The sequence below is a fragment of the Oryctolagus cuniculus genome, chromosome 6 (genome assembly GCF_964237555.1).
Source record: "Oryctolagus cuniculus chromosome 6, mOryCun1.1, whole genome shotgun sequence".
NCBI classification, from domain to species: Eukaryota; Metazoa; Chordata; class Mammalia; order Lagomorpha; family Leporidae; genus Oryctolagus; species Oryctolagus cuniculus.
The window spans coordinates 22,633,574-22,645,329 of NC_091437.1; the positions used below are offsets into that span (position 1 = coordinate 22,633,574).

The 11,756-nt window shown below is 47.5% G+C and overlaps 1 protein-coding gene across 2 annotated transcripts; it reads left to right on the plus strand.

Moving 5' to 3' along the window:
* The first annotated feature begins 902 nt into the window (after window positions 1-902).
* Window positions 903-10,420, plus strand: UBE2B (ubiquitin conjugating enzyme E2 B). Of its 2 annotated transcripts, none has more exon segments than NM_001082296.1 (6): window positions 903-949; window positions 2,764-2,844; window positions 4,201-4,226; window positions 7,686-7,775; window positions 8,814-8,902; window positions 9,867-10,418. In NM_001082296.1, coding segments are annotated over 6 exon segments (459 nt in total). In that variant the 5' UTR covers window positions 903-905; the 3' UTR covers window positions 9,996-10,418.
* The last annotated feature ends 1,336 nt before the right edge of the window (window positions 10,421-11,756 follow it).

Below are 11,756 nucleotides of genomic sequence, written 5' to 3' on the forward strand. Positions count from 1 at the left end.
CTGTCTTCACCTAGAAGTAGCAACCTTGGGAACCCCACTGCAAGGCGGGAACAGACATCCGGCAGCCGTGGGGAAACATTTCGGGGCTTTTACTTTGCGTTGTGCTCCCTAGAAGGTGACAGCCTTTCGGTTTTCCCTCCTGCCCCACGGAGCAAAGTTGATAAGCCAATGAGGGATAACAATGAAGTCCTGAGTTACTTGTGGTTCCGTTTTTTAAACTTTGGAATCAATCTATCGTTCCAGCACGACTCCGGCTGTAAGGTCCCGGTATCTGGGACAGACGCGAGGAACAACTAATGAAGACATACCCCGCCCTCCGCTTCCCAGACCCGGCCGAGCAGGTCCAGGGGACGCGCTCACGTGACCCGTTCTAAAGCGTCACAGGGACACGTGGTTCTAGATACTTCGTCCCCTCCCCCTCAGGGGTGGATTGTTGACAACGCCGGCGGCGGCCACGTGACCTTACGTCATCCCTCCTCCTTTCCCCGAAATCTCTGGCCCCGGATGCGGTCCCTCTCTCCCCACCCCGCCGAACCTAAGTTCGTGACGAGGGGGGAAGACAAAGTAGTATTTCCGTTTCTGTGTCGCTTAACCCACCACCTCTGCTCTGAGCACGGAGAACACTAATTTGTCGATCCGTAACAGAAGGCGGAATGGGAGCGATCGCAGCCGGCGGGCTGCAGGAAGCGGCGCCGGCCCGCTCCTCCGCCCGGCTCCCCCTGCTGCCATGGTAGCGGCGGAGGGCGGAGGGATCTGGAGGCGGCGGAGGGAGACGTCATTGCGGGGTTGTTTGTGCAGTCTCGGCGGCGGCGGTGACCCACAGTGATTCGGCCGCCGCGCCGGGGGGTGGGGGGGCTGCGCGGGACTCTTTTTCTTTCAGATTGACCGCGGGGCAGCTGGGGAGCATGTCGACCCCGGCGCGGAGGAGGCTCATGCGGGATTTCAAGCGGTAAGGGCCTCCTCCCGCCCCCCGATGGCGGCTCCTTCCTGAAGCTGTGGGGCTGCAGGGCGGGATCCCGGACACCTTCCCCTGTTGCCTGTAAAGGCGCCGGCTGTGGGCCCGGCGGGACCTACGGAAGCCCGGTGCTGGCCTCGCCAACCTCTCTGAGGACTCAGAAATTCCGCTGCGACCCCTCCCATCCCCCGAAAGTGGAGAGGTGGCGATCGGCCGGCCTGGGGCGCCCTGCACCGCGCGGCGCCCCCTCTCTCTGGCCCAGAAGCGAGCTCTTGAAGGAGCTTGCTCCTCGCCCGCTGCAGCGGTCAGCTTTGTTCCGCGCCCGGGGGACGGGGTTGGGGCCCGGAGCCCCCTCCCCCCCGTTCCTTTGCGCCCCGCGGGGAGGGTGGGGTGTGCCGCGCGAGGTCGGGAGGTGGTTACCCCATCCCCGAAACCCGACTCTGCCCCCGCCGCCTGCCAGGACCTTGAGAGCTGGCGTCGGAGCGGGGCTCGGGCCGCTGAGCGCAGCCCTATCTATAGCCCGCCGGCCCTGGCGCGCGTCCGAGCCCCGCCGAGCCTCCCTTTGTGACTGAGGTGTGGGGGTTGTGGGGAGGAAACTGCCCCTTTTTTGGTTTGTTTGGTTGCCTTGTGCGGGCTACTCGGAGCTCAGAGAAGCAGTGAGAGAGAACTTAGCGGAGGTTTTCTGGGGGTAGACTTGCCTTAATGGGGACTTGGTAGGTGGTATCAAAACTTGGATTTGCCGCTCAAGAAGTAACCTCTCAACTTGGCCATTGTAAAGGCTTATGTAAGGCATTTGGGAGCCATTGTTTGCGCTTTGGCCACCGTGTTAGTTCACTCGTGGCTTCTCGAGCGATTTACAAGGAGGTGTCCAGCTCCTCGGGCTTCCGGTCAGGAGGCCTGGTTTGCCCGATGTTAACTGAAAACCGTGTTTACGTGGCTCACTGCAAAGCACTGTGTGCAAATGAGTGCCTCTGTATTTGTGCCTTAATGTAGTAGTTTTAGTGTGGGGACAGTCTGGAACAGACCTCTGGGGTAGAAATCTTACATCTGAAGCTTAGAATCAGGAACGTTGCATTCGTTCCCATGACTGAAATTCAAGAGGCGAGACTGGCAGCCGGTGCCATTGTTGCCCAGTTCCTGCGGCGAGTGTTTACTGCTGGGGGGAACACATGGCAGGCAGCCTGGTGCTCCTCCAGGGGTCTTCAGAGGAGGAGGTTTCGGTCTTGCTGCCTCATGAGCGCAGCGCCATCAGAGGCAGCCTGCTGGGCAACCCAGCTGCGGGTCACTCCGAAAAGCCGCTGCCCAGCGAAGCACAGGGGATGCAGAAATCCAGACCCTGATGAACCTGAACCCAGGTGCTTTCGGCCCTCACTGTCTGCACTGAGGTTTGCCCTGCAAAGCCCCTTTTTTGCAACCATGTTGCACAAGCAGCTGTAGTTTGGATTCGCACAGTCTGCCTGCTTGGAGCAGCACCATCAATGGTTCCGGGGAAATATTTTTTTTGCCCTTGAGGTTTTACAGCTGTGGGGCAAGAAGGCAGCCTGTGTACGGGCGTTTTTGAAGAGATGTTTTACTCTTGTAGTAGCTCGAGAGGGATGACTCCCAGGTCGTGAGAGGTATTTATGAGTGCGTTAGAATATCCCTGGTGATGTATTTAAGTCATGTGAGTCACTGCAGCCCGGTGCAACAACAAGGAAATGGGTATGGTTTCTGTCTCCGCATAGCTGGTACAGAGGCCATAAGTGTTCTTTTTGGCCTCCTTCGTGGCTCTAATGCTCGCTTTTAAACCGACCACTCTGGATTTCCAGACTGCAGGAGGACCCACCTGTGGGTGTCAGCGGCGCACCGTCGGAAAACAACATCATGCAGTGGAATGCGGTTATATTTGGGTGAGTTGAAAGATTTCAGTTAAGAAAAACTTGAACATTTTGGTAGTCATACCAAGCTTATTTGCTCTTTGGTGGTGTTTCACATATGGTTTAATACTCAATTTTTTACTTGTTAATATAGTAGTTGAGGGCCGGCACCGCGGCTCAATAGGCTAATCCTCCGCCTGTGGCGCCAGCACACCGGGTTCTAGTCCCGGTCGGGGCGCCAGATTCTGTCCCGGTTGCCCCTCTTCCAGGCCAGCTCTCTGCTGTGGCCCAGGAAGGCAGTGGAGGATGGCCCAGGTGCTTGGGCCCTGCACCCCATGGGGAGACCAGGAGAAGTACCTGGCTCCTGCCATCGGATCAGCGCAGTGCGCCGGCCGCAGCACGCCAGCCATGGCAGCCATTGGAGGGTGAACCAATGGCAAAGGAAGACCTTTCTCTCTGTCTCTCTCTCTCACTGTCCACTCTGCCTGTCAAAAAAAAAAAAAAAGTCTTGAAGTCTTGATACCAAGAATATGAGAACTTTGTGACACGACTTGCAGTGAGAATGTTTCACATCTCAGTGTCCCAGTGTGAGATGCCTGGAGCCCTGGGAGAAGCAGCCTTCGATGGGATACTGAGGCTGTTGAGTGTGACCTTTTCTGTGCTGCCACGCTGGTTTTCCTGGACTTGCTCTCTTTTCTTTCATTCTTCTTAAGCTAGCGTTTTGCACTAATATTTGAATATCTGAAATAGTTTCATAAACAACTTGGAGTTGTCAGACTCCATTGTGAGTCTGCATATAATGACCAGTAGAGAAGCAGCAAAGGTCACCGTGCACAGTAAAATGGTTCTGTCACAGTCAGGCTGTTCCCTTGCTGGAGGTCCTGGCTGTGCCCTGCCAGCAGTAATTGCTTTTCCCACTGCTGCTTAGGAAACCTGCGACTGGGGTGTGGCGGCCGGGAGGTGATCTGCGCGAGCGAGCATCCCCTGTGCTGAGCGCGTGCTGTTTGGAGAGCAGGGTGGTCGGGGGCTTTCAGTACACCAGAGAGTATTGACCTCCATCGTGCTCTGTGAAAAGAAAAGGCGATTTTTTTCTCATAGGAGAACACACATCATTTATAATCTGAATTCTTTTTGTGCTGAAATTATGGGCAAGTTGTTTTGGTTTGTTGTATAAAACCACCCTAGGAGAAAAACAGAAAATCAAAGTTACTCTCTTGCCTGCTTCTGAGAAAGCCCAGGCCTGACTGGTACTGAACTACATTCTCTTAAAAACTCCATAAATAGTCGGAATGAGGGCCTTTCTCTCTTGTTGGAGTTGATCCTTTCCATTCTTGAAGATCAGAAAAAGGATGAAAACCTTCTTTTAATTAAAAATCTTCTTGTTTTCAGACCAGAAGGGACACCCTTTGAAGATGGTAAGTCATTCTTACTTTGTGTTTTTGTGAGTGTTAAATGGGCTCTTTTAAGTAGAGAAGTGGAACGCCAGTGTACGGACTTGAATCACTTTGTGTTGGTAGTAGGCCAAGTGAAAATAAAGTTTCCAAGGATTTACAGTTTACGGGGGACTTTTTGCCCCATATCGTCTTGGTCACACTCACTGACAGTTCCCCGTGTTATCTGTGATATTTTGCTCTAAGCCAGGATGGCAGGGTCTGTGTTGAGTGTACCCTGCAGTCACACATACATACTACTGTCATTTAAAACCCATGAGCAGTTAGCACTTGGCATCCTCTGCATCTCATGTTGGGTATTGTCACCACAAGCCAAGAACATGGGAAACTGCTTCTAACACGCATTTGTAATTGCGCTTACCAAATTGACTTTAACTACATCCTTGATTTTTACTACTTTCTGGCATGAGTTTTTTTTTTTTTTTTTTTTTTTTTTTTTTTATTGTTAAACAGTTTTGTTACAATGATCCAGATGACCTTGGAATTAATCCTTCAAGGCTTTATGTACAAGAATGAAACTGCTGCCCTGTTTGCAAGGGCTAACCTGAATGCCCAGTAGGGGAAGTGGTTAAGCAGCTTCCCATGTGTCTGGACTCTGGAATGTCCCTTGCTTGTTAAACATGAGTGGATCTGGACATAGGTTTCAGTAAAATATGTTGTGGCATCACACTTAGAACACATGCACTTGGCTTGTTGAAGGGATGGGTGCACACACGTGCGCACACACACACACACAGTGACCAGTGATTTACTCTAGGTGGGTGTAGGGAATTGAGGCAGGTACTTGAGGATCTCCCCTTCTGTTCTCTGTATCACAGATTATCGAGTGAGAACTTGTAGGCTATCTATGCAGTCAAACCTGTCTTCATACTGAAGACAACATGGATGGTACAAAAGCAGTAGTGGCTGAAACTTCATTGTAGCATCTTCACAAATCAAGACAGGTGCACCAGCCTGTACTAACACCCACAGTTTTCTCTGCATTTTAGGAGGTGACAGTTCTACTTAAAGATGCCTTGATAGAACAGTAGATGCTACTGGTGGTGCTGGGTCCTGGCCCTTGTTTTGGGGAAGTGAGGGTGGGTCCCTGCTGCTGCACTGCAGATGTCTGGGGTGCAGCCTTTGTCACTTGAAAGAATGGCGGACAAACCCGTTATTCAGGTTTGAGCTTATGGCAAGTGGTGTTCAGAGGTGAGCTCAGTGGGCTCTTAGGTTAAGGAAAGCAACAGAAGGTATTTTTCTGATAATGAAATGATGGCTTCCCAACACTTAAAAAGATTTTTCTGATGAGCTTACCGGGTGATGTTGACTGAGTCTGTAAAGGGGAAACAGCATCGCTGGGGAAGGTCTGTAAACCCTGGCTGAACTCATACTTTCCCAACAACCAGTGCATAACATTACATGATAAAAGATCTGTGGAGTGTGCAGCGGATTTCAGTGTAACCGAGGGCAAAGAGTTTACTAGTGGTGGTTTCAGATTCTGTTTTGTAACAAACCTTTAAAAATTAAAAGCTACTGTTTCTTCTTTGATGTAATACCCAAATAAGGAATGTCTACAATTATTTGCATAGGCTGTGAAAACAGTCCTTTCTTCAATTATATATTTGTGTGAGGCCAGACTTTCTTCATATGCTGTACTTTAACCAAAACAGCATATTGTAACAGATTGTGTGCAAAAGCAGATAAGAGAATGCAGCTGCCTTCTATTAAGCCAGTCATTAGAGTTACAAAATGTAGAACAGTGCTACACTTCTCCCTGAATTTGAAGGGGGAATCACATGTTTGATTAAATATGTCACCTGGGTTAATGTGTAATGCATTCAATTACTTTTTAGTGAATCAGTAAATATTTTCGAAATTTTCTGAGTTATTGGTTTCTACTCCAGCAAAAATGAGTCTCAGTGGTTATCAGCAGTCATGCTGGAAGCAGCCTGCAGCGGTTCACAGAGCCATTTGTTCACATTTCAGGAGTTGTTGCAAACTGATTATTAAAGAGCCATTATTTTAAAATTAAATTATATAAAAAGGATGTTTAGAAAACAAAGTAATAATTACTCAGACTTCATCCCTCTCTTAGCCACATTGCACTATTTCTCTTGCTCTTGTGGTTACTCCTGTCTTGTCTCTTTGTGGAAAAGCCGTACGCTGGAGTGGCATTGCATGCATCCCTTCCCAGCTTCCTGGTCAGTGAATTCTCATGGGAAGCTTGGCTGTGGCTGTGGTGCGCCTACACATTTAAAGTGATCCTGAGACCAGAAAACTTTTAAAAACTGCTGCTCCATGTTTGTTTGCTTATGGTTTTATATTTTTCTTATAATTAAAATGTAAACTTTGAAAATAAAAGTATAATTGGGCATAAGACTAACTTCTTGAACTGTGTAGAAATCACCTTCTGAGTGCATGTGTCCTTGCCCCTCCGAATTCCTGCGTCCAAACCTTACCCCTCAGATTGAAGAGGTAGAGAGAGACCAGATACCAACCGTGTGACCAGTGAGGATAAGGGTTTTACTGAATATGAGCCTCTAGGTTTTGTAGACTGAAGCCAGAAGCTTAGAATTGAGACTAAGAAAGAATGCTGCCTTTTTAACTGCTTCGATGAAATGAAGGCACCCCTGGGCCAGAATGGTGAAAGCTGTGCTGATGTTGTGTTAGGGATGACTTCCTGCTTCCTGATGGGGTCCATGGGCTTGTGGTCGACTAGAGGACTTCGCTTCTGCAAAATAAGACCTCTGGGAGAAGTTAGAAAGGCAAACACAGAACCCTTAAGAGTGGCTGTTTCTTGGAAATGGGAGTGAAGAGTCCTTAACTTCTAGGTACACTCTGAACAGGTGCACTTTGTTAAAAATGCATATTTTTTTACTTGCTAACCATTAAGTACTGGTTCAGACTGGCCAGAATGTACCATGTTAGCCTGTAGCCAACAGTGGGCAATTAAACAGAAGCTTAATGATTTTTGGCATATTTAAATGTAGGGACTTATAAAGGGGTAGAGCTGACCGGTGACATCGACACCTGGGCCTCCAGTCAGGGTCCTTGGCCATGTGGTAGTCAACCCCTCTCAGAGATCCTGTGGCATATTGTGGGAGGTAGGGAGATCTGTCCTTTCAAAGCTGTAATAAACGGTACTTCTTCCAGTGTGCATTTTAAATCTTTGTAGCAAAGGCCCATTTGCCTTGCAAAAATAAGACAGTTAAAACTCCCACCAATGTCCATGAAAGTATGTGTTTTCAAAGTGCTTGCCATTGCTACATGTTAACAGTCTAAAGTAAATAGAAATATATTTAGTATGTTTTTGTGCTGAACCAGAGTTAACATACTTTTATGTGGTTACACAAAAACCAGTGTGGAATTGAGAAGTAACTGAAGGGATTAGGAAGTTGTGCTTGTCTTTACTATAATTATCTTGGTTTGTTTTCTATCTAGGTACTTTTAAACTAGTGATAGAATTTTCTGAAGAATATCCAAATAAGCCGCCAACTGTTAGGTTTTTATCCAAAATGTTTCATCCCAATGGTGAGTAGCCGTGTATTTGTGGGGGCAGGGGACAGAGTTGTTTCCTGTTAGGTCCTGCCCCTTTCCTCTCCCTTGGAGAGCCCTCTTGGGGATAGCACTTCCCTGTCCGTGGCAGCCATGTTTACCACTTGGGGCACCCACCTACTGTATCCTAGTAGTCTGAGTTCCGGCTTCCTGTTCATATACACCCTGAGAGGCAGCAGATGATGGTTCAAGTACTTGGGTTCTTGCCACGCACATGGGAGCTCCCAGCTGTAGCCTGGCCCATCTCTGGCTGCCGGGGGCAATTTTGGAATGAATCAGGTGATGAAAGCTTTCTTTCTGCTTTTCAAGTAGAATGAAAATGAATACAAATTTAAAAATAAATAAATGCTTCCCCTTAACACCCCACACACATACACACAAACAAGCTCCAGATTTGATATAAAGTTGCCTTGTTTGGGCAGCTTCTGAATTAGGAATAATTAACGTCCATTTATGGAAATGTGAAAAGATTTATCACCTAAAGTTTAACTTTGAAAATGCAGAGTTTGGGGCCATGATTGTGGCACTGTGGGTCAAGCTGCTGCCCGTGATAATGGCATCCCCTATTGAATGCTGGTCTGAGTCTCAGCTGCTCCAGCCCTGTGTCCTGGTGATGCATCTCGGAAGGGAACAGCTAACGGCTCCAGTTCTTGTGCCCCTGCCACCATGTCAGATACCTGGAGGGAGTTCCTTGCTGTGGCCTGGCGCAGCCCCAGCCATTGTGGCCATTTTGGGAGCGAACCAGGAAATGCAAGGTCCTCCTCTTTTCCCCATCTGCCCTTCTCCCCTCTGTCACTTTGCCTTTCAGATAATTTTTTTTTTTTAAATGCAGTTTTTGTTTCGACAAAATTGGGATCAGGTATATGAAGCTTAAGTGTATTTTTAAAGTTCAGTAAAGTGTTCTTCATTTATTTGAAAGGCACAGTGGGAGAGCATGCAAGTGTCCTGCTGTGATCTCCCCTAAGTGTTAGATATGCATGGTGAAGGTGACCAGTACTCTTGTTGTCTTCACAGTGTATGCTGATGGTAGCATATGTTTAGATATCCTTCAGAATAGATGGAGTCCGACATACGATGTATCTTCTATCTTAACATCAATTCAGGTAAGGCTGTGTTAAGATGCATCAGAATTTTTTTGATATTTTCTGAGATAGGACGCATCCTCAAAGAGTGGGGTGAAGACCAGGGGAGCAGACTTTTCCTGTACCCAGCTGCCCCATGGCAGGGCTCAGACAAGAGCTAACTGATCAGTGTGGGGCCCCCTCCCTCTCCTTACCACATATGTAAGTTGTTTTCTCACTGATCACTTAAAACTCATGTCCCTGAGTGTGGAGAAATAAAGATGGTGGTTTGCGAACCACGGGGTCCCCAAGCCACTGTCAGCTGCAGAGGAGCGCAGAGGTGCGGTCCCACCTGAAGGGGACGATTTGCCCGGTCTTCCAGAGCTGCCCTGGGATGATGGTTCTGGAGGGCAGGAGGGAGGGGTGTGTGAGCCTCGGATCTGAGAGCAGCAGAACTCACCTTCTGCTTTGTGACCGTCTTTGTGAAGGTTTTTCTGTCACATCTCTTTAACTCCAGCCATCATTTTGTGTTACTCTCAGCTTTCCTGTTACATTCCCTCATGACTGCATGTCTGTATTTTGTTGATTAAACAAGGTTCACCCCCAATCCCGGCTTACTCAGACATTTGGAAAGTAACCATGATAACAGTTGACCCTGGGAAAATGTCGATTATCAAGGTTTGTCAGTGTTCTCTTGTAACCAAATGAAGCTGTTTGTCTTCTTGTTAATGGGAAGTCTCAGCATACTAAAGAATGTTGTTCTTTTCCGACTTCAGTGAGATTACAGGTCTTCAGGGTGTTGAGGACTATTTCTTTTAGAAGCTTAAGTTCTTTAGCAATAAGAAATGCCTTACTGTACTGTTTAGCGAGCCGTTTCTGAAAGTATTTAGAGCTGGTAATCTCTGCAGTCACTGCTGTTGGAGTGTTTTTTCTGTTCTCCCTGTCTGACCCAGTAGTACAAGGAGTCACTGTGCCAATCAGTGTTTTCTCTCCTCTTTCCTTCTAGTCTCTGCTGGATGAACCGAATCCAAACAGTCCAGCCAATAGCCAGGCAGCACAGCTTTATCAGGAAAACAAACGGGAATATGAGAAAAGAGTGTCGGCCATTGTTGAGCAAAGCTGGAATGATTCCTAATAGACACCGGGCTGTTGATCCTTTCCATCATTGTTGTGTATAATTTACCTCTCAGTAGAAAGGCTAACAAATTTTAAGTGCCACAAGTTTTAAGGATTCTGCAGAAAAACAAGAAAAAAGTCCTTCAGTTTAGAACCTACAAAAGCTTGTGTATCTTGATTAATGTACTTTTTATTGCATGGTGTGAACTAAGTTATTGCTGCATAAATTTGTAATATATCCTGTTTGTATTTTTTTCCAAGTGTATAATGTTGGTGTGGAGTTTTCATGACAGAATATACACATTTTGTAAATCTGTACTTTTTTCAAATATTGAATGCCTTATTTTTGAATTCTTTAGATTTTTAAATTGGAGAAAAGCACTTAAAGTTTTTTATATATGAATATTACATGTAAAGCTGTTAAAATACATAACTTCAGTGCAAGACACTTTGTCACTTATTTCCTTATCTGTATAGGAGGGGTTAATAACTAGCTGTCCATCAATTGATAGCTTTATTTCCAATTTCAGAAGAACATAGCTACATTTATCAAGAAAGTCTTCAAACTTGACTCTGAATACCAGTTATAATCTCCACTTTATTTGGACTGTACCTGTATTACTTTGAACTGAGCAGTCATGGACATAACTGGTCTGACTGCCCAGCTCTGTTGAGGGCGCTTTCCTCACATAGTACTTGCTCTTGCTCTGTAGCTTCTGCCATTCTAGTTGGCACCTGTGCCATCCACAGAGCATCGCTGCACACAGTCACCAGAAATTCATGCACCCACTCCAGTGCTGGCAGTTAGCCGATTACGCTGGTTTGAGCAAGGCAGCATTATTGGTGTAATTTACATGTTTGAAGACTACCTTTTTTTTTTTTTTTTTTTTTTTGACAGGCAGAGTGGACAGTGAGAGAGAGAGACAGAGAGAAAGGTCTTCCTTATGCCGTTGGTTCACCCTCCAATGGCCGCCGTGGCCAGTGCGCTGCGGCCGGCGCACCGCGCTGATCCGATGGCAGGAGCCAGGAGCCAGGTGCTTCTCCTGGTCTCCCATGGGGTGCAGGGCCCAAGCACTTAGGCTATCCTCCACTGCACTCCCGGGCCACAGCAGAGAGCTGGCCTGGAAGAGGGGCAACCGGGACAGAATCCGGCACCCCGACCGGGACTAGAACCTGGTGTGCCGGCGCCGCTAGGCGGAGGATTAGCCTAGTGAGCCGCGGCGCCGGCCCGAAGACTACCTTTTAATGCAATTGCCTGTCTTTATTCTGGGACAATGTGTTAACATCAGGGCTCACTGAATTGCTTTCTCTTGTGGGGATGTTTTATCTCCTAAGTTGTATAACAGTTGTCCTACATTTTAGTTTACTGGATAAAGTTAAAACACAGTATTGTGGGAAGCTAACACAGTTCTCCTGCGCCTTCAGATAGAAAATGGAAAATCTACAAGTAAATCTTTTGAAACACCTGTGTAGTCTATCTCATAGTTAAAACAGCTGTTTCAGTAACCGCAGGAATTTACTGCCATATCCGTCCTACCCTCTGTTGGAACAGTGGGTCTGGCCCACCTACAGCTTCTGTCCATGAAGCAGAGTTAACACTGGGATGCCCAAGTTCACCTTCAAAAAGTTCCTTGGCAAGCGTGGGGTGGGTGTGTGATCCCAGCATCCCCTCCAGTGACTCTTGGGTTAAATACTGGGCTCTCAGGGTCTTGTCTTGCATTCATTAAATGCTGCTTGGACTCTGCTTCAGCACCACCCTTTTTACCACTGTTTTCTCTGC